This window comes from Phoca vitulina, unplaced genomic scaffold (assembly GCF_004348235.1).
Source record: "Phoca vitulina isolate PV1807 unplaced genomic scaffold, GSC_HSeal_1.0 scaffold14, whole genome shotgun sequence".
In the NCBI taxonomy this organism is placed as follows: domain Eukaryota; kingdom Metazoa; phylum Chordata; class Mammalia; order Carnivora; family Phocidae; genus Phoca; species Phoca vitulina.
In genome coordinates this window covers 7,042,171-7,063,708 of record NW_022589717.1, presented here as the reverse complement: position 1 = coordinate 7,063,708, position 21,538 = coordinate 7,042,171, and the positions used below count along the sequence as shown (strand labels likewise).

General features: G+C 39.6%; 1 protein-coding gene across 4 annotated transcripts in view; it reads right to left on the bottom strand.

Annotated features, from left to right (window-relative positions):
* The window catches only part of LARP1B (La ribonucleoprotein 1B), a 125,338-nt gene extending 104,524 nt beyond the window's left edge, over nucleotides 1-20,814 (bottom strand). For 2 of the 4 annotated variants that reach the window (XM_032412821.1, XM_032412824.1), the window contains exons 1-5: nucleotides 19,916-20,814; nucleotides 9,881-9,939; nucleotides 9,428-9,487; nucleotides 5,098-5,272; nucleotides 1,541-1,681 (exon numbers count right to left, since the gene is read on the bottom strand). In XM_032412821.1, the coding sequence (XP_032268712.1) occupies nucleotides 1,541-1,681; nucleotides 5,098-5,272; nucleotides 9,428-9,487; nucleotides 9,881-9,939; nucleotides 19,916-20,429 (949 nt within the window). In that variant the 5' untranslated portion in view covers nucleotides 20,430-20,814. The remainder of the gene's footprint in view (nucleotides 1-1,540; nucleotides 1,682-5,097; nucleotides 5,273-9,427; nucleotides 9,488-9,880; nucleotides 9,940-19,915) is intronic. The other 2 variants (XM_032412823.1, XM_032412822.1) reach the window with 2 other exon arrangements.
* Between the last annotated feature and the right edge of the window lie 724 nt (nucleotides 20,815-21,538).

Here is a 21,538-nt window from a genome sequence, read left to right as displayed (position 1 = left end):
TGCTATGTTTTTTTAGGACAGCAGTGCTGAAGTGTCATGACTGTCTGCAAGGTACTTTCAAATAATTCAATAGATAGGTGAGTTAAATATAGCAAAATTACTAAATCTAGGTGGTGGTTAGACAGGTATTCACTGTACAATTCTTTCAACTTTTTGTGTGTTTAAGTTCTTCATAATGTAAGTGGAAACTTTTAAATGTAGTATTAGGTTTGTAAAATTTTCTTAAGCCCTCTCCATCCATTCACAGGACAACATGTATGCTTTGGAAATTATCACACTAGAAAAGTAATTGTCAGACTTAAGATTTCAGCAGAGACCTATAAAACCAAATGCTCACCTAATTGTTGCCACAAATCCTCCTATTGTCCTCTGCTTTCTGAAATGTGAGAAATCCTATTGAAATAATGTATCTGGGAAATGATCTTTAAGTAGTAACATTAAATGTGAATGTATTTTATACATGTATAATTTATAGCTCAGTAAAGTTGACTTTTTTAAAAAAGAGCCAGAGGGGTGCCTGGGTGGCTGTCATTAAGCATCTGCCTTCGGCTCAGGTCCTGATCCCAGGATCCTGGGATCGAGCCCCGGGTTCCCTGCTCCGTGGTAAGCCTGCTTCTCCCTATCCCACTCCCCCTGCTTGTGTCCCCTCTCTTGCTAGCTCTGTCCATCAAATAAATAAATAAAACTTTTTAAAAAATTAATTAATTTAAAAAATAAATAAAAAAGAGCCAGAAACCACCCATCAGAGGCTCCCACTAGCCAAATCTGGGACAATCTGAGCATCAAACTAAAAAATCATGGTAATGGATTATAATCCACCAAAGAAATAAGCCGTAAGTCCACACTGATAACAAGGGAAGTCATTCCTTATACTGGAGTGCCAGATTATAGCAATAACTGAATCAGGCAAGAATCATCAATGGAAACTGAAGCTCATGTGAAAAGTCTGATGAAAAACTGGGTGTTTCCAAAATTTCAAAGTCTCTCTCACAAATTACATATTAATTATAAAGGAGAAAAAAGTATCTCTATAATAAAGAAACCTGGAGCACATCACCTTAATCAGCAATAATAAGATAAACCAAGATCATGTGCATTTCCATGCACTGAGAAGAAAACAATTTAACTTCTGCAGTATTCTGGCCAAAAATTCATAACCCAAATCTAATCATGAGGAAACACCAGAAAATCCAAAGTGAGATATCTACCACCTAACTACCATCTAAAGACAAAAGCAGAACTGTCCCAGATTAATGGAGACTAAACAGAACAGACAACTAAAAGCAATGTATGATTTCAGATTAGATCCTGGAAAGGAGGGAGGAAAAAAAAAAACTGAAAAGGACACCACAGGGAAAATCTGCCTGTGGACAGTCACAACACATTACTGTTCTTATGATATATACTCTGAAGGTATTTAGTGTTAAAAGGGGCACAATGTCTGCAACTTATTCTCAAATCATTTATACTATAGTTATTAAAATTATGAACATTAACACTAAGTTCTTTAATGTCATTTTTCTCTTAGAATGTGACTTACTTCGTGTATCATTTCTCCTATTATTATGTGATGATTTATTTGTTTCGGGTTGACATCTTGAGCTGTTCCGGGATCCTGGTCTTTCTTGACTGTCTGGTCTTATATCATCTAAGTGGAGTGGTACCCACTTGTGCTTATTAGCTTGAAGAAAACCAAATAAAGTCATTTAATGACACTGCACAATTTTCATTAAAGCTTTGCAATTCTGAAAGGATGCTAAATTCTAATCAAATGGGAGATTTAGTTTGTCCTTAAAGGTTCTTATATAGAGGACTAAAATAATTTTCTTTTCACAGAACTCCTTGATAAACTTACCTGTGCAAATATTTCTAAAATTCATGTGAAAAGCCAGTTGATGGAATACCATTGGTATTCTTTTACTTTCAAGCAAAATGCTCACCCTTGTTTAATTCTGATGAATGAGCAATACATGTAATACACTACTCCTAATACTTGACTCCTTCACTTTAGAATGGGGTATATCTGACAAGACATTATAATGTACACACTGGAAAAGTCTGGCTGATGATTCAAAACACTTTTAGTTTCAAGTCACTGTCCAAAATATTAATTTATCCAGCATTACTAATAATGAAAGGTTTCTCAAAATTAGAGAATAAAATTTGTCTAACTGCATTTGATAAATCTCTTTATAGCTACTACACATGTTCCTAAGACAAGAGATACAATTTAACTTCTCTTGTTGCCTAAATGATAGCATAATTGTTATACTATAGTAACATCCTGATTACTTAATTTGTGGAATCTATAGTTAAGGTTTCAAAATATTTAGTCTTCTACTCAATATATATATTTTTACTACAACAGCAAGACTCATACGCAAAGGAAAAACTACCAAGGTAATTAAGGGAAAGGGAATTATCAGTATGCAACTACAATACTGATTTCCTTTAAATCCTGCAAACTACTCACAGATGAGGAAGAGAATAATGAAAGAATCTTAAAAAAACTCTTTAAATTCTGTACTATAAATTCTATCAGTGAGATTCTTTGGTATAAACAAGCCCTTTTAAAGATTTAAAAAAAAAAAAGGGTGCTCTAAGGAGAGTCAATTCATGACTCTATATGAATTTATCTATAAAAACCTGGATTTTAGTGTTGGCTGATCAGTTTTAATTGAAGCAATTAACACAGAAGACAAATTTTAAAGCAGGATGACAGACCTATCATCTGTATTAATTCTAGACAGTCAAAAAAGACTTACGTATCTAAGAAGCATGAAAAAGCTAAGTGACAAAAATGTTTAAGAAATGTGGGGCGCCTGGGTGGCTCAGTCGTGAAGCATCTGCCTTCGGCTCAGGTCATGATCCCAGGGTCCTGGGATCGAGCCCCGCATCGGGCTCCCTGCTCTGCGGGAAGCCTGCTTCTCCCTCTCCCACTCCCCCTGCCAGTGTTCCCTCTCTCGCTGTCTCTGTCAAATAAATAAATAAAATCTTTAAAAAAAAAAAAAAAAGTTTAAGAAATGGGTAAATTTTTTCCTAACAACCACATGGTTGTCCTGTTGCCAACCACTTTTGAGCAATTAGCCTTGGCTCATTGTATCAAGTGACCCTAATATGCTTACCCTGCAGCTAAGGATTAGATATTCATTTAAGAAAAAAATTTAAGGGCGCCTGGGTGGCTCAGTTGGTTAAGCGACTGCCTTCGGCTCAGGTCATGATCCTGGAGTCCCAGGATCGAGTCCCGCATCAGGCTCCCTGCTCAGCAGGGAGTTTGCTTCTCCCTCTCACCCTCCTCCCTCTCATGCTCTCTGTCTCTCATTCTCTCTCTCTCGCAAATAAATCTTAAAAAAAAAATTAAAAAAAAGAAAAAAAAGAAAAAAATTTAAGTAAGTGCTCAATATACCGTAGATTGTTAGTTCCATTATTAAACACGTTGGCTGGAAACTACACCTCATTATAAAATGTCCCCTCCCATGCCACATCACTTCCATGAATTAAAGTGCTTTAATGGCTTCCCATGGCATTCAAAGTAAAATTCTAATTCCACATTACCAAAGCCCTGCACAACGTGGACCTTGCTTACCTTTCCCATAGCATCTCCTGTCACTTTTTCCAATGTTCACCTTGTCTCAGCTACTGACCTTCCAACAGTTTAAAGAACTTTTCTGCCTAAAGGCCCAAAGACACTTTTACCTAGGCTCAGAATACTGAATGAGTATATGCTTTTACAAAGCATTTAAATCATAATCTATCTCCAGACACATGAAAAGTTGTGTAAAAAATATGGAAAAGGATACAAAGACTGTCTTTTCTTCAAGGGGTAATTTAATGGGGAAATGCTACTAAAAGGAAGTTGACCAAAACTATTCTCACTTTTTTCTTAGAAAAATATTTTCTCAGAACTCCCTGAAAGGGGCGCCTGGTTGGCTCAGTCGTTAAGCGTCTGCCTTCAGTTCAGGTCATGATCCCAGGGTCCTTGGATCAAGCCCCACAACTAGCCCCACATCAGGCTCCCCTGCTCAGCGAGCCTGCTTCTCCCTCTCCCTCTGCCTGCTGGCTCTCCCTGCTGTACTGTCAAATAAATAAAATCTTTAAAAAAAAAAAAACCCTCCCTGAAAAACAGGGAGCAGTTCCAATGTAGACTTAAAAAATACTTATCACACAACTTTTCAAGAATATATCTTAAAAAATATATATATATCTATGCCTATCTCTGTAAGTGCAACTTCATTACAGACTTACATAGAGTACAAGTCAAATGCAAAAAAGGAAAGCCTAATAGTTCAAGAATGTTACAAAAGCACATCAGTTACCACTGCAGATGGTATCCGGAAGAAATCCAAATACGCACTGGTGACTACTAGGAATCAACTGATTAAACATAATTCATTACTATAACTTTCTTTAAAAAATTAAAATCAAAATGAAAATATAGTTAAATTAACCTCTCTTTCATTAATTACTTAACTGAGCCTCATCCTCAGTGGTATTTTCACCAGGACCATCTAACCAAGACATGAAAACAACTTAAACAACATTGATAGATAAATGGATAAAGAAAATATGATGTATAAATATACAATGGAATACTATTCAGTCATGAGAAAGAAGGAAATCTTCCCATTTGCAACAACATGGATGGACTTTGCAGGCACTATGCTAAGTGAAATAAGTCAGAAAGATAACTACAGTATGATGTTCATTACATATGAAATCTAAGAAGGCTGAATTCACAGTAACCAAGAACAGACTGGTGGTTGCCAGGTGTGGAAGAAATGAGTGAAGGTGGTCAAAAGGTACAAACTTCCAGTTGTAAGACAAATAAGTTCTGGAGATGTAATATACAGCATGGTGACTACAGTTATCAATACTGTACTATATATTTCAAAGTTGCTGAGACTAGATCTTAAAAGTTCTCATAAGAAAAAAAACTGTGACTGGGAGGTAGTAGATATTAACTAAAATTGTGGAAATCACTTCACAATATATACATATATCAAACCACTGTGTTGTGTAGCTTAAACTACACAATGTTCTGTATCAATTATATCTCAATAAAACTGCTGGAAAAAATGAAGTTATAGATGAACCAACCTCTCTTTCGTTGATTACTTGACTGAGTCTCATCCTCACTGGCATTTTCACCAGGACCATCTAATTTTGTTTCCCGGCTTTCTTTGCTCTCACTGTTAATTCTCTTTTCAACCTTGTCTTCTCTTTCTTTTCTATTTTGTGGCTTCTTATTTCCTTGGCTGATGACACTCTGGCACTGCAAAAAGTTTTTCTGAATGAAATAATTTCCGTGAACATTTTCACTAACATATCCAAAAATTTGTGGTTAGTCAACCTTTTCTAAATACTGCAAAACAAATGACAACTTTTACCAGAAATAAAAAACAACTTTTCAAAAGATACTGTTAGAAGTCAAGCCATAGACTAGGAGAAAATATTTGCTACGTATCTGATAAAGCACTTGGATCCAAAATACATAATGATCGGGACACCTGGGTGGCTCAGTCCGTGAGGCGTCTGCCTTTGGCTCAGGTCGTGACCCTGGGGTCCTGGGATCAGAGTCCTGCATCGGGGTCCTGGCTCAGCGGGGAGCCCGCTTCTCCCTCTGACCCTCGCCCTGCTAGTGCTCTCTCTCAAATAAATAAAATGTTATATATATACACACACACACACACACACACACACACACGTATATATGTATATGTATGTGTGTATATATATATGTAAAATGATCTCTGAAAATGCAGTAGTAAGAAAACTCAATTTTTTTTAAAAATGGGCTACTATTGAACAGACACTTCAACAAAAAGATATACTGATAGCAAATTTAAGTGGAAAGGTGCTGGCATCATGAGAGAAATGCAAATTAAAACTACAATGTGATGCCACCAAACACCTAACAGAATTAGATTAAAAGACTGACTATATTGAATATTTGAGGATGTGACACAACTAGAATTTTTATACACTGTTGGTGGGAATGAAGTCTGGTAGTTTCTGAAAAAGCTAAACCAATAGCTACCACACAATCCAGCCATTCTATTCCTAGGTATTTACCCAAGAAAAATGACATAATACATCCATGCAAAACTTTGTACACAAATGTTTACATAGCAGCTTTATTTTTAACAGCCAAACACTGGAATCAATACAAATGTCCATCCATAGATGAACAAGCAACATTTCACTCATAAAATGAAATACTACTCAGCAATAAGAAGGTATTAACTACTAATACACATTAATGACAAATAAATCTCAAAATAATTACACTAAGTGAAAGCCAGGGGGGAAAAAAAAGTCATATTGTAGGACTCCACTTATATAAAATTGTAAGAAATGCAAATTAATTATAAGTGACACAAAGCATATCAGTGGTTGCCTGGGTTGATGGGGGGAATACGACAAGAAGAATTACAAAGGAGTGTGAAGAAGCTTTTGACGTAATGGTTAGGTCCATTATCTTGATTTTGGTGATGGTTTCACAGGTACATATATAAGGTCAAAACTTAGCAAATTGTATACTTCACATGCAGTTTTTTATGTTATTTACACACTAATTAAGCTGTTTAGATATGTTATCTACAACTACAAACCAAGAGTGTACAAATTACAAATAGCGAAGTGTAGTATCAAATGAAAACATGTAACCAGATAACCATATATGCTACCACTTCTCTAAAAAGCCCCCTGATGTCTGGGGTGCATGGGTGTTTCAGCAGGGGGTCTGTTTCTCCCTCTCCCTCTGCCCCTTCCCCTGCTCCTTCAATTTCTCTCAAATAAATAAAACCTTTAATAAATAAAAAGCCTCCTGACAGAATATCTCAGAACGATCTTTTAGTTTCTTTCATAGTTTAAATTAAAAACCAGGCGCCTGGGTGGCTCAGTCCATGAAGCATCTGCCTTCGGCTCAGGTCATGATCTCGGGATCCTGGGATCAAGCCCCGCATCGGGCTCCCTGCTCAGTGGGGAGTCTCCTTCTCCCTTTGCCTTCCTCCTCCCTCCCTGCCTGTGCCCCCCCAACCTCTCTCAAATAAATAAAATCTTTTTTTTTTTTTTTTTAAAGATTTTATTTATTTTTCAACAGAGGGAGAGAGACAGCGAGAGAGGGAACACAAGCAGGGGGAGTGGGAGAGGGAGAAGCAGGCTTCCCGCTGAGCAGGAAGCCAGATGTGGAACTCGATCCCAGGACTCTGGGATCATGACCTGAGCCGAAGGCAGACGCTTAACGACTGAGCCACCCAGGCGCCCTCAAATAAATAAAATCTTTAAAAAAAATTTATTAAAAATCCATTCATTGTGGCTAAAATTAACAAGTCAGGAAATGACAGATGTTGGCGGGAATGCAGAGAAAGGGGAACCCTCCTACGCTGTTGGTGGGAATGCAAGCTGGTGCAGCCACTCCGGAAAACAGTATGGCGGCTCCTCAAAAAGTTGAAAATAGAGCTGCCCTACTACCCAGCAATTGCACTACTGGGTATTTACCCCAAAGTACAAATGTACGGATCCGAAGGGGTACGCGCACCCCGATGTTTATAGCTGCAATGTCCACAATAGCCAAACTGTGGAAAGAGCCAAGATGTCCATGACAGATGAATGGATAAAGAAGATGTGGTATATATATATACAATGGAATATTATGCAGCCATCAAAAGGAATGAGATCTTGCCATTTGCAATGACATGGATGGAACCGGAGGGTGTTATGCTGAGCGAAATAAGTCAATCAGAGAAAGACATGTATCATATGACCTCACTGATATGAGGAATTCTTGATCTCAGGAAACAACCTGAGGGCTGCTGGAGTGGTGGGGGGTGGGAGGGATGGGGTGGCTGGGTGATAGACATTGGGGAGGGTATGTGCTATGGTGAGCACCGTGAAGTGTGCAAGACTGTTGAATCATAGATCTGTACCTCTGAAGCAAATAATACATTATATGTTAAAAAAAAAAAAAAAAAGAAGATAACAGGAGGGGAAGAATGAAGGGGGGGGAATCGGAGGGGGAAACGAACCATGAGAGACTATGGACTCTGAAAAACAAACTGAGGGTTCTAGAGGGGAGGGGGGTGGAAGGATGGGTTAGCCTGGTGATGGGTATTAAAGAGGGCACGTTCTGCATGGAGCACTGGGTGTTATATGCAAACAATGAATCATGCAACACTACATCAAAAACTAATGATGTAATGTATGGTGATTAACATAACATAATAAAAAAAAAACTGAGGTGGGGGAAGGAGGAAAGGTTGAAAGGAAGAGAAACACACACAAAAAAAATAAAAAATAAAAATAAGGGGCGCCTGTGTGGCTCAGTCGTTAAGCGTCTGCCTTCAGCTCAGGTCATGGTCCCAGGGTCCTGGGATCGAGACCCCCATCAGGCTCTCTGCTTGGCGGGAAGCCTGCTTCTCCCTCTCCCACTCCCCCTGCTTGTGTTCCCTCTCTCGCTGTGTGTCTCTCTGTCAAATAAATAAAATCTTAAAAAAAAAATAAAAAATAAAAAAATAAAATAAAAATAAAAATCCATTCATTGAACACTTCTTGATTTGATACGCTATATAAATGCGTATGTGTGTATATATATACATATATAATTAGCACTTCAATACATATTGAAAAAATTATGTATCAAAAAACATATAGCGGGACGCCTGGGTGGCTCAGATGGTTAAGCATCTGCCTTCGGCTCAGGTCATGATCCCACGGTCCTGGGATCGAGCCCCACATCGGGCTCTGTGCTCGGTGGGGAGCCTGCTTCTCCCTCTTCCTCTACCTGCCTGTCTGCCTACTTGTGATCTCTCTCTCTGTCAAATAAATAAATAAAAAATCTTTAAAAAAAAAAAACAAAACATATAGCAAATTCTGAAATAAAATGGGCTTCAAATTAGACTCATATTAATTAATGATATAATTAATAAAAATTAATCTCTTTGGGGGCACCTGGGTGGCTCAGACTGTTGAGTACCAGACTCTTGATTTCAGCTCAGATCATGATCTCAGGGTCGTGGGATGGAGCCCTGCCTCAGGCTAAGCTCAGCAGAGTCTGCTTGAGATTCTCTCTTCTTCTCCCCCCTCTATTCCTCCCCCAGCCCCATGCATGGACGCTCTCTATCTCTCTCAAATAAATAAATCTTTAAAAAAATTTTTTAATCCTCTTTAATTGTAAGCATTATATGAAGATAACAGCATGGTAACACCCCTTCCAAATGTAAGATTACCTCCTGAGAATATAATGAGATGAAGACAACGTGATGGATAAAATCAGGTATCTGAAAAAGGGGTTAGACTATAAAAAGGACAGCTGCTAAGTTTTCAGCACTTCTTTATTAATGTAATTCTCTAAACCTGAAATAAATTTTGCATGTTGAAATGAGAATATTTTCCTTTTATTAAGAAAAAGCCTTAAAACAATACTCACTCCAGTGTTCACTAATTCACTTGGTGTTGGCCAATTCGCCATATCGCTGAAATCACTAGCCTAAGAAGTAATAAATAAGTGTTATATCTGCAAATTAGAAATCTTAAGTAGAAAAAATATTTTCTAAAAGTCAAAGCAATTTTAAAAATCACCTACATACAATTATATGCAAGCATTTGCCAAATTAATTCAACTCTCCAAACAACAAAACACTGAAATAACAATGCTTGGGTCTTATGATCCACCTTCTAGCACTATTAATGACACTAAATTGATTTACATAGGATAACAGAATAAATTAATATACACAGGATTTGAACAAAGGCTACAATTCTCTAGTATATTAACTTTAACCTAACACCAATGACACAACTAAGTACACAATAATCTAAGAGTTTCTAACATACCAATTCTCAAACTCAATAGCTAAGAAGAAGATAGCTAAAAACATACCTTGTTGGATTTCTTTGTCTTGAGTTTTCCTGCTTTTATAATTTTGGGGGAACTGAGCTCTAAAAAAAACAAACAAAACAAAAACCACAGAATTAGGTGAGTTTGTTTTTGGTTTTGTTTTTTTTTTTTTTGGTTTTTTGGGGGTTTTTTAGAATTGGTTTTACAATCACTTAATTCAATATATTTAACAAAACAACTATTATATCAATTTCAGTAAGCCAGTGTCATCATCATTTCCAACAAAATCCAGAGTTCTGAAACTCAAATTCTTAACAAAAAAATCAACTATAGTTCAAACACAGATTCAAATTGGTCTTTAATGTTCAAATCAAAAGTGAAAAATAGCAGTTTACTTAAACTGATAGATCAATCCTTTCTCTGACAGAATACAACATGAAAAAATTAGAAATATAACATGTTTTAATACAGTAGTGTTAGTAACTCACTTCCCAAAGGGATACATTTTGCTATATAATTCATACATTGACATTCATCAAGGACTATCCAGAAAATAAATCAAAAGACTTTAAACTATTTGTCCTTGAAAACAAACAAGTTTGACAACCACAATAGGTTGCATATATATGAAGTCATAAAAAATAGAAGTTTGGACAAGACTATCATGGTATTGCCACTGATCCCATCTTGAATAAGACGACAGTGGTTGACAATAAAATAGATAAAGAGACCGAGAGAGACTGACTCTCTAAATGAAACTTTACACTGTTTTTTAGTTTGGTTCATTACTTAGAGCAAGATGACCAGATGGGTGTGTCACCTACCTAAACATGATCTAAAGTAAATATTGAAAAGCAGAATAAACTTTGGATCTGTATCTACAGAAAAACAATAATCCAGCAAAACATGAACCCATAAAATCATGGCAATGACCAATTCATAGAATAAAGCAATCTTTGAGTTAAAACTCAGAAGCAGATTTTAAAAGGAAATAGAAAACTTATCAGAGGGATGAAAGATTAAGATGTCACCAGGGACAGACATAAAAGAATCTTGGATATTATAGTAATTCTATTCCGAAAGCAAAATAACTAGTACACAGGCATTTCTTTTATTCTTCTAAGTATACACATATATGTGTATGTGTATACAGGTATAAATGTGCATAAGGATAAGACATTTCATTAAGAAAAATTAGATCAAAAACTACGGGTTAACAGGACAAAAAAATGGGGACAGGAAAAAATCTAATTTAATAAAGAACAGTATCTGCCTGAACGTTATCTAGAATTTGACTGATGTTCTATATATATACTATGTATATTTTATGAAAACTATAAGATACATAACATTTGGAGGACTTTCCCCTCAACAAAGTGGAAAACATTTCCCAAAATATTGCTAAATCAAGTAAGTTAAGTGCCTGGTAGTTACAAAATAAAGCCTTATACAAAATATTTAATGAAATGGAAAATAATAAGGGAGAGGGCACACAAGCAGATTTTATTTAGCTTTATTATAAATCAATTAGACATTAATAATCACAAAATTAAGGTCAGAAACTAAAGATAAAAAATTATTCTGGCCATATAAAAATAAACTTTTTAACTTCATTACTAAATGGCACAATTAAGATATTAACAAAATTTTTAAAGATACTTGAACATGACAAAAAATTAATAAGCTATTGATTTAAAAACCGATACAGTTCCATACTCTACTCAGACATTGATTATAACCTCTAGCTAAACATGAAGAAATACATTGGGGAGGAGTATTTATTTCTTTGCAAATTTAAAAATTTTAAAAAGGAAGAGATTTTAATTTTAGCAGATTCTTTTGGACTCAAAATTTTTAATTTTTCTTTAAATCTTAATCTCTCAAATTTACTCCTCAGAAAATTTGGTGGGAAGGTTAATATTTAACTCTGTGGCATCAATAACGCTGACATTTTAATGGAGTACCGTTATGTACACATTGTAATTGGGATGTTTATGTACATGTTATCAATATAATAATTTAATCTCATCACAGAGTATCTAACAAACTATGACAGCCAATGTGGTTGGATACTCTGCAATACAAAACAGTGATTTCTTAACATTTGTTTCTAAATGGTCCTTAAGAGTTAATTTACTTTTCCAAGAAGAAGACTTTCCCAGAACATTCCTGTTCCCAAATTCCAATTTCTACCATGGAAACAGTAAGTTTCCTGATTAATAAGTTTAGGAAAAAAACCTGAACCTACGAAGCTAGCATCTTTTCCTCTTTTTCCTTTGGGGGCTCACTGTCCACAAAAAGCAAGCATCGTGGGGTGCCTGGGTGGCTCAGTCATTAAGCATCTGCCTTCGGCTCAGGTCATGGTCCCAGGGTCCTGGGATCGAACCCCGCATCGGGCTCCCTGCTCAGCAGGAAGCCTGCCTCTCCCTCTCCCATTCCCCCTGCTTGTGTTCCCTCTCTCGCTGTGTATCTCTCTGTCAAATAAATAAATAAAATCTTTAAAAAAAAAAAAAAAAAAAAAGCAAGCATCGTGGGCTGCTTTTTCATGCTGTCACCTTCACAGGGACAGCCTCCTCAACCAGATAGGAGGACCTGCAGTGGCGGTGCAACACCAACTGTGTGGATACATTTGTCTAATTCCAAGTTCAACATAAAGAAGTCCTTTGTGCTGCTCACTCAGACCACCTCATCAACTCAGACTTTTTCATTTAAAAGGTTGATAGTTAATCTGGGCGCCTGGGTAGCTCAGCTGGTTAAGCTTCTGCCTTCCACTCAGGTCATGACCCCACGGTCCTGGGATCAAATCCCACACTGAGCCCCCTGCTCAGCAAGGAATCTGCTTCTCCCTCCGCCCCCCCCCCCCCCCCCCCCCCCCCCCCCCCGCTCATGCTCTCGCTCTCTCTCTCAAGTAAATAAAATCTTTAAAAAAATAAATGAATAAATAAGAGCATGATAGTAAGCTGTAAAAAATAAATAAATTTTGAAAAATCTGAGAATCACTAAATTCTACTACTGAAACTAATATTATACTGTATGTTAACTAAAATTTAAATAAAAACTTTAAACATTAAAAAAATCTGAGTAAAAGAACAAATGCTTTTAAAAAGAAATACAGGGGGCTGGGGCAAAATACGTGAAGGGAGAAGAGAGATACAAGCTTCTACTTATGGAGTGAATAAATCATGGGAAAAGGCACAGTATGAGAGGGACATAGTCAATGATACTGTAACAGTGATGTAAAAGGGACAAATGATAGCTACTCTTGTGGTGAACATAGTATAATGTATAAACTTGTCAAATCACTAAGTTGTACAAATCACTAAGTTGAAACCAATGTAGCATTGTATCAACTATCCTCAAAATATAATTATAAAAAAAATGAACATGAAATGGCATTCAATTGTACTAATAAAGAAATGTAAACTAAAACAAAACACTTTTTACCTATCCTATTGACAAAAAAGAGAATGCCAAGTGTTGGCCAGCCTATAAAGAAATGGACATTTCTCAGGGCACCTGGATGGCTCAGTTGGTTAACCATCTGCCTTCAGCTCAGGTCATGATCCCAGGGTCCTGGGATGGAGCCCTGCACTGGGCTCCCTGCTTAGCGGGGAGCCTTCTCCCTCTCCCTCTAGTCCCTCCCCCTGCCTGTGCTTGCTCTCTCTGTATCAAATAAATAAAATCTTAAAAAAAAAAAAAAAGAAATGGACATTACTCTCCTGCAGTTGGTAATAGTGTAAAGTAGTATACTCTCTCCAGGGTAATCTGTCATTTAAATTCTATATACCTTTTAATAAAGCAATTCCATTTCTGGGAAATTACCTGGGAAGCAAGACAAGGTACAAAGATGTCTATATAAAATGAAAGAAGCCCACCAGGTTTTAAAAATATTTTATATACACATAGAGAACAAGTAAAACAAGCCTAAGAAAGGTAATTTCTTTTCATGTATACCAAATTCTAAGTTACAATTCCACTTCTTTCCAAAAAATATAACCACACTAAGTGAAATGCATGCTATGATTCTCTTCCAACTTCTCAATTTAAGGAATAACAAAGGATGAAGTAAGAAAGAATTAATGGAATCCTAAGATACAATATATAACTAGCATCATAACCAACAAAAATGGGCTTAGTGCTATAACCACGGTTAGATGGTAATAATTCTCATATCTCTCTGCCCTTCTTTGCTGGATCTGTTTTGTTTTTTCCATAGTTGCTACTTTTGTGAAAAGTTCTTGCTTAAATGTGTTAAGAAAACAATGTATCTTTTAATAAAAGAACAACCCCCACCCTATTTTTTTTTTTTGACCAAGACTCTCAGGCATCTATTAAAAGTCCAAGAAGGTGGAAGACCTAAAGCCTCACTCCCCCCTTTTTTTTTTAATTAACATATAATGTATTATTTGTTTCAGAGGTACAGGTAAGAAAGGTAATTTTAACTAAAAGTTTCCCATATTTTAACTAAAATGGAGGAAATTGCTCTGCATGTTTTTAGAGAAAACCTAAGACTGAAAAAGCAAGCCAGCCTAGAAAATTAAAAAAATTTTAAAAATTAAAATATATTATGTATACATTTTTTTCCAAAACAGATGAAACATAAGAAAAAGGCTCCAGTGGCTTTAAATATACATGAACAGGGGCGCTTGGGTGGCTCAGCCGTAAGCGTCTGCTTTCAGCTCAGGTCACGATCCCAGGGTCCTGGGATTGAGCCCCACATTGGGCTCCCTGCTCTGTGGGAAGCCTGCTTCTCCCTCTCCCACTCCACCTGCTTGTGTTCCCTCTCTCGCTGTGTCTCTGTCAAATAAATTAAATCTTTAAATAAATAAATAAATAAATAAATAAATAAATATACATGAACAATGTGTGATCTTCATATATCTATTTTTCAAGTTATCACTGGTAAGACACTATACTACTGCAACTTTTTGAGTAATATTCCAGTATCCTAAACCATTATTCTTTAACTCTAGGAATCTATAAACTATAATCTATAATTCTAAATTGATACGGAAAACAATCCATTTTTAAGGGCTTGGACACAGAAAAACTGCAACACTATTACCTAGTGAGGCAGATGCAACATCCTTAATTGTTAACAGTGATTTATTGTGCATCATTAGGACTGAAATCCCTTGTTATTCAAACTGTGATAACTGAATCAGCATCACTGACATTTGGGAACTTACTTAAAATACAGAATATCAAGTCCTACAGAATCAGATCTGCATTTGAACAAGACCCATAGTGGATTCCTAAGCACATTAAAATTTGAGAGTTGCTAGTATAATCTGTTCTTTAAAGACTGACTCGGGCGCCTGGGTGGCTCAGTTGGTTAAGCGACTGCCTTCGGCTCAGGTCATGATCCTGGAGTCCCTGATTCGAGTCCCGCATCGGGCTCCCTGCTCGGCAGGGAGTCTGCTTCTCCCTCTGACCCTCCCCCCTCTCATGTGCTTGCTCTCTCTCATTCTCTCTCTCTCAAATAAATAAATTTAAAAAAAAATAAAATAAAAAAAAAAAATAAAGACTGACTCAATGGCTAACCCCATAAGAAAGATGTCTGTTACAGCATGATTGCATTAAATCATAATTTTAAAAAGTCAAATTTTTTTTTCAAATTAATAAAGTCCACAAATTGAGTACCATTTAAATGAAAGCCATTGTTGTGGACAATATACAAACATCAAGAAGACAGCCTTTGCCTCAAAGAACATGACAAACTAGAACAAGAGATAAAACATGTGAATATATAACCCCAGTACAAGGCACTTAGGGATAATTTCTGTAAGAGAGCTATGAACTATTACGGGAGAGCAGCTCAGAGAGGCAAGAAGACTACATACAAGAGTTAGCATTTGAACTTGTTTTTCAAGGATAAACAGAATTAAAACAAAGGGAAGGATGATAAGCAAAACCTTAACAGGCAGGAAAACTTAAGCCATTTATCCAAAACACAGGGTACACAGAAGGCAACATAAACAAAAAGCTAGAAAGGTAGGGTAAGACCAGACACATTATAGGTTCCCTCCCAATTTAAGTACTCTCTTCTCTTGTTAACAACCAATATACCAATGTGTAGGATATTTAAGTAGCTTTTTTTTGGGGGGGGGGGGGAAGGAAATGCAATGTCACAGGGACAATTTTACTCTAATTTTTATGGCTATAATCTTTAGCAAAGTTTTAACTAAGAAAATGCACTGGTAATTACCAATATTTCACATAATTTTATATTTAAGGGAGAAATCTAGTAAAATGCCATTTTGCTACAGTGAGTGCTTTAAAAACTACTTAATTCTCGTACTCTAAAAGTGGGAGTATCGATTTGTACAGTCACTTTGGAGAACAACTTATCAACTAACAAATACCCTGTGACCTAACAATTCCAATTCTCATCATCTATCCTAGAGAAAGTCAGACATATATACAAGAGGTATGTAATTTTTAAAGTAGGCTCCACGCTCAGTGGGGGCGGGGGGGGGCTTGAACTCACTACCCCAAGATCTACCAACTGAGCCAGCCAGATGCCCCCAAACTCACTTATGGTAAAGAGAAAAAATAAAAAGGGTCAATCAACTTTAAACTAAAAATGGAGGATGATATGTTCTAAAAGCATATACAAAACACTGTATTTGGAAGTAAGAAAGATCTGAAAGGATATTCAGTAAACAGCATTATTACCTCTTTTCTTGAAGGAGACATCAAAACATGCAGAATGTATTTATGTATCATTTATACAACTTAAAGTGTTTTTAGGGTAATAAGAAGCTTATTTGAGGTTTCTGGGAAGCAGACATTAAGAAAAAGGAGAGCTGATGAGGTCAGAGAAGACTAAGGATGAAAAAGATGGAAAAAAATCAGTATTTTTATATACCATGTTTTCATTGAGTAAAAGAACTGAAATTATATTAGAAAGCTGATTTTTGGTATGTAGAATATAGCCATAGCTACAAGTAAGAAATTAATAAATCCCATACTGTGATTTTAATACACGTTTCCAAAATAAATGTACTTTAAACAAGGTTAGGACAGATTGTGGGACAATCTTTTCTGGTCTCCTGACTGAATTAAAAACTGCCGTGACACTATTCTAGGCCTCTTGGATAGCCAGGCTTTGGTTGAAAAGAAGGCCTTGGGGCACCTGGGTGGCTCAGTCGTTAGGGTTCTGTCTTCAGCTCAGGTCATGATCCCAGGGTCCTGGGTTCGAGCCCCGCATCAGGCTCCCCGCTCGGGGGAGGCTTGCTTCTTCTCCCTCTCCCACTCCCCCTGCTTGTATTCCCTCTCTTGCTGTGTCTTTCTCTCTCTCTAAAAAAAAAAAGAAGGCCTTATCTAGATTAAGAGAAACAGCAATACACAGGCCAAAACCATCCTAAAAGTGGAATAAAGTATCTCACAAGGGCTGAAGAAGCAAGAATGATTCACCTGCAGTTCAATTAGAACTGCAGGTTCTAACAGAAAATTCATGATCATCTGTCCCAAAATAATCCTCTTCGTTTGCTACGTTTCCATCTCTGATAATGAAGTCTCTGGCAAAATTTTGTGGATGGAATCTCTGTGCCTCATTAAGAGAGTGACAGTAGATCCAGGTTTGGCCAAGACAAGCATGGTTAAGTCTGTTATTCCAGCATAATTAATATCCTTCTCTTTGCCTCTACAGTATCCTGGTTTGTAGGATAAATTACACAGGCCCCCTACTAATAGATTATCGCTAGTTTGCACCTACTCTGAACCTTTAAAGTCCTCTGCTATTTCATTGTTCTTTAAGTTGCAAATTTGCTTAGGAAAGCAGGAAGCTAAGGCACCCCAGGTTGTAGATGGTACTCTGGTATTGACTGGAAGAGATGAATACACCCTTTCCATTCATTTACATGGCCCAGAAAAATTGCCAAAAGTCAACTAGCTAGTTAGTAACAATATGTGCACTAGAACCCAAGTCTTTCTGAACAGTGCATTTATACACCATAATCTCTAAATTACCCAACTACAAAAAGAAGTTGAGGTAGAACAGTCAGTACTGGGGAGAGTTTATAAATTACTACACTACTCCAAGTAGTTTAGAATGGTATTCCTCTAAGCACAGAATGTATTCCAAAAATAGAAAGAATTGCCTAGAGAGAGCCATCAGCAAAATCGAAATTCCCATGAACCACAACATAGCTCAAGCATCACCTTGTTCTTAATCTCCAACAAAGATTAAGATCCCCAATGAAGGCACCTGAGGTTAATTGAACTGTTAAATACTTTTCAAAAGGACATTTCCAATTAAGATTCCTGAGTCCTATCTTTAAAGTTTTAAAACCTGTCAAATTAGCTTTACAATCAAAAGTTCATTTTTTGGGTAGTTCACTGAATATAAATTTTAACTAAGTCTAGAAGTAGGAAGGTTGGACAGCCCATTAAGGCTCATTAAGGGCTTTCTTTCTCTTTGCTAAATTTATGGAGATTATACTTTAAGATTTTTGTTTCCTTCTGGGGCGCTTGGGTGGCTCAGTCTTAGGTTAAATGTCTGCCTTGGGCTCAGGTTCATGACTGAGCCCCGCATTGGGCTTCCAGCTCAGCGGGGAGCCTGCTTCTCCCTTTCCCTCTGCCCTGCTTGTGCTCTCTCTCGCCCTATCTCAAATAAATAAATAAAATCTTAAAAAAAAGATTTTTGTTTCCTTCAGTTAGCGATAGTAGTAAACAAATAGATCTTTGCAGCTAGAAGAGAATGGTGGTAATATTAAATTTAGAGCAAATTTCTAAGTAGTTTTTTTTCTACAAGTGTCAAATTTATCAAGAATAATGAGTATTAAGGGCGCCTGGGTGGCTCAGTCGTTAAGCGTCTGCCTTCAGCTCAGGTCATGATCCCAGGGTCCTGGGATCGAGCCCCATATCAGGCTCGCTGTTCAGCGGGAAGCCTGCTTCTCCCTCTCCTGCTCCCCCTGCTTGTGTTCCCTCTCTCGCTGTGTCTCTCTGTCAAAAAAACAAAAAAAAATCTTTAAAAAAAAAAGAATAATGAGTATTACCATGTAAAAGCTAAAGAAATCAATTAACACTTATCTCACTCTATTGGAGTTCCTCTGAAGAAATGTTAATATACCTGCAATATAATGTATTTATAATAATCACCTTACAGTTATACCACATCCTTTGACTCACTTGATCCTCACAACCCTGTAAACATGCTCACATTTTCCCCATTTTATTGTTAACCTTTAATTTTAAGAAAAAGATACGCAAGTAAGCAGCTGTAATTTCTACATAAAAAGTTCAATTAACTTACTAAAACTTAATTTAGAAAATAAAAGTAGGAGATACTACTTTTTGTTTAGTATTTCCATTTAAACTTAAGAACAAACAAACAGAAAAAACTACAACCAAAATAAAGCACCCAGGGCCATACTGTATTGGTCAGCTTTCAAATGCTGTGACATAATCTAACCTCCTCTAAAGAGAAGGAGGGCTAACCGAATTTTAAGACTCTCATTTACGTACTGTGCAATCCACTCTCATGTCAACTATCCTGTTCAACTGTTTTCCACCAAAATCGCAATTCCAAGCATTTTGTTGGCAACTACGGTATAGTCTCATTCTTAATATGACCTTTCTTGTTTCCAAAACAGATTTTCAGCTTATCAATTATATCACAACGAAGAAAATTACAATCGCGCTTCCACTTATAAATCAATCTCCTTGCTCCGACTTGCTTCACGCCCCCCCTTTTTTTTTTACAAGTCCACAAAAACTTTTCTATAGGATGAACTGCACTATCTACCTATAAAGTTAGCTTTCCCAAGTCACTACCACGTTGTGAGGGGGTAAAACTCAATGAAGGCCGCGCCAGCCGAGCGGCTCAGCGACGTTACTCCCGCAGTGCCCCCACCACTCAAGGAGAACCCGAGGTCCCACCTCTTCCTGCCGCTCCCTTCCCAGATGTCCATTTATGTAAATAGACAGAGTGAATGACACCTTGGAACAAAATACCTCCGACTGTCAGGGGAAGAAGGCCTGCCCCTCCCCCAGCCCCACGACAGGCTCTACAGCCAAGCAAATCACCCCTGCACACACCCTCCCACTGCCCACCGCAAAAAAACCACAGACCTGCCTCCAGGGTTTCCAGTGGGGACGGCGCCGGTCCCGTCCCGACAGGGGGCAGGTGCTGGGGAAGCTTTTTGGTCCAGGGGTTCTCCTTAGGCGGCGGCGGCGGCGGCGGCGGCGGCGGCTGCAGCTTTTCCTTAGGGCCGGTCGCCGCCTCATCCTCCAGGGCGTCCTCGGCCGGCGGGTCCCTCGGCAGGGGTGGCGGGGGTTCCCCGCCGAAGGGGCCCCCGGGCCCGCGCGCCTTGTGCGCCAGGTGCAGCGCCAAGGGTCTCACGGGCACGGCCGCCTGGGGCACGCTGTGCCCCAGCACCAGCGCCGGCGACGGCTCTCCCCGCGCACCCGCGATGATGGCTGTCGCGGCCCTCTCTTCACTCGCCGCCAACTTGCCCTCCCGTTCGGGCGGGGACAGCTGCTCGGCCTGCCGACTCGCCGTTACCAACAGCGACTCCTTCTCAGCAGCCACCGCGGATGGCTCCTCCCGAGAGTGAGCGGCGGGCACCGCAGCGCGAGCAGACATCGTCCCCTTGCCCCAGCCACCCCAGCCGGGGGGGGCCCGGGGCCAGGGAGCCCGACTGCCCGTCTCTCCGCCGGGGAACCGACTGGCTCCGGCCTGGGGCAGAAAACCCGAAAGCCCGGCCGCCGCTGCCGCCACCGCCGCCCGCGTCGGCCGACGCCGTGCAGCGCCCGGCCTGCCGCCCCTCCCCGCGTGGAACGGAGCGCTAACCGCCCGCCGGCCCAGCCCGCCTCACAGGCTCACGTCCCGAGCCAACCAACAAGCGCCGGGCGTCGCAGCCGGGAGCCGCGAGCCCTCACCTGGCGCGGGCAGCGGCGAAGGCGCTGCGAGTAGGGGCTGGAGGACCTCTAGCGGAGTCAAGGAGGCGCGTGCCCCCAGAGCCGGTAACAGCTCGCGGGGGCGGGGGCGGGGGCGTGGAAGGGGCGGTCCCAGAGGACAGAGCGGGGGCGGGGCCTCCCGAAGGAGCGTGACGTGGCTACTCACCGGCTCTTGCCCTCGCCAGGCCGCCGCCTGCGGTGGTTGACTGACGAGTTCGTCCGGGTGCCGCCCGGCCTAAGGGCCGGCCCCGCCCCAGCGGCCAGCCGAGGGGGAGGGAGGGCGAACTGGACGATTCCGCAGCTCGCGGGCTACCGCGGCCCGGACTGCGGGAGCAGGGGCGGGGCGCTCACGGGGCCTCTGTGACTCGCCGCGCAGTGGCGCTGCGCTCTGCCAGGTGCGGGCAAGGGGCGGGGCGGGCTACGCACGTGGCGCCTGACAGGTGAGGGGGTCTCTTTGCCCCAGGCCAGGACGCGAAATTGACTCGAGGAGGGGTGGTCTCTGCCGACGACCCCGGGCCGCTTCCTTACGAGCCAGGGTCCCGTACGGGGCCGTTTTGCCTTTGTGTCAGTCGCTTCGCCCGGTGAAAGAGTTTCCTCCTGAGGTTTTGGGACACCTCGATCACTTGTAATCCTGAGCCACGTCCAGAATGGAAATTGTGTAATTTGTAGGTAACTGTTTATGAAACCTTTGCCCAGGCAATTGGTTTAGTGCACTACCCGCCTTCATTTCCACCCTCGAACTGAAATATTTTTAAAGTGCTCTTGAGTAAAACAAATGATTAATATTTCGCCGAC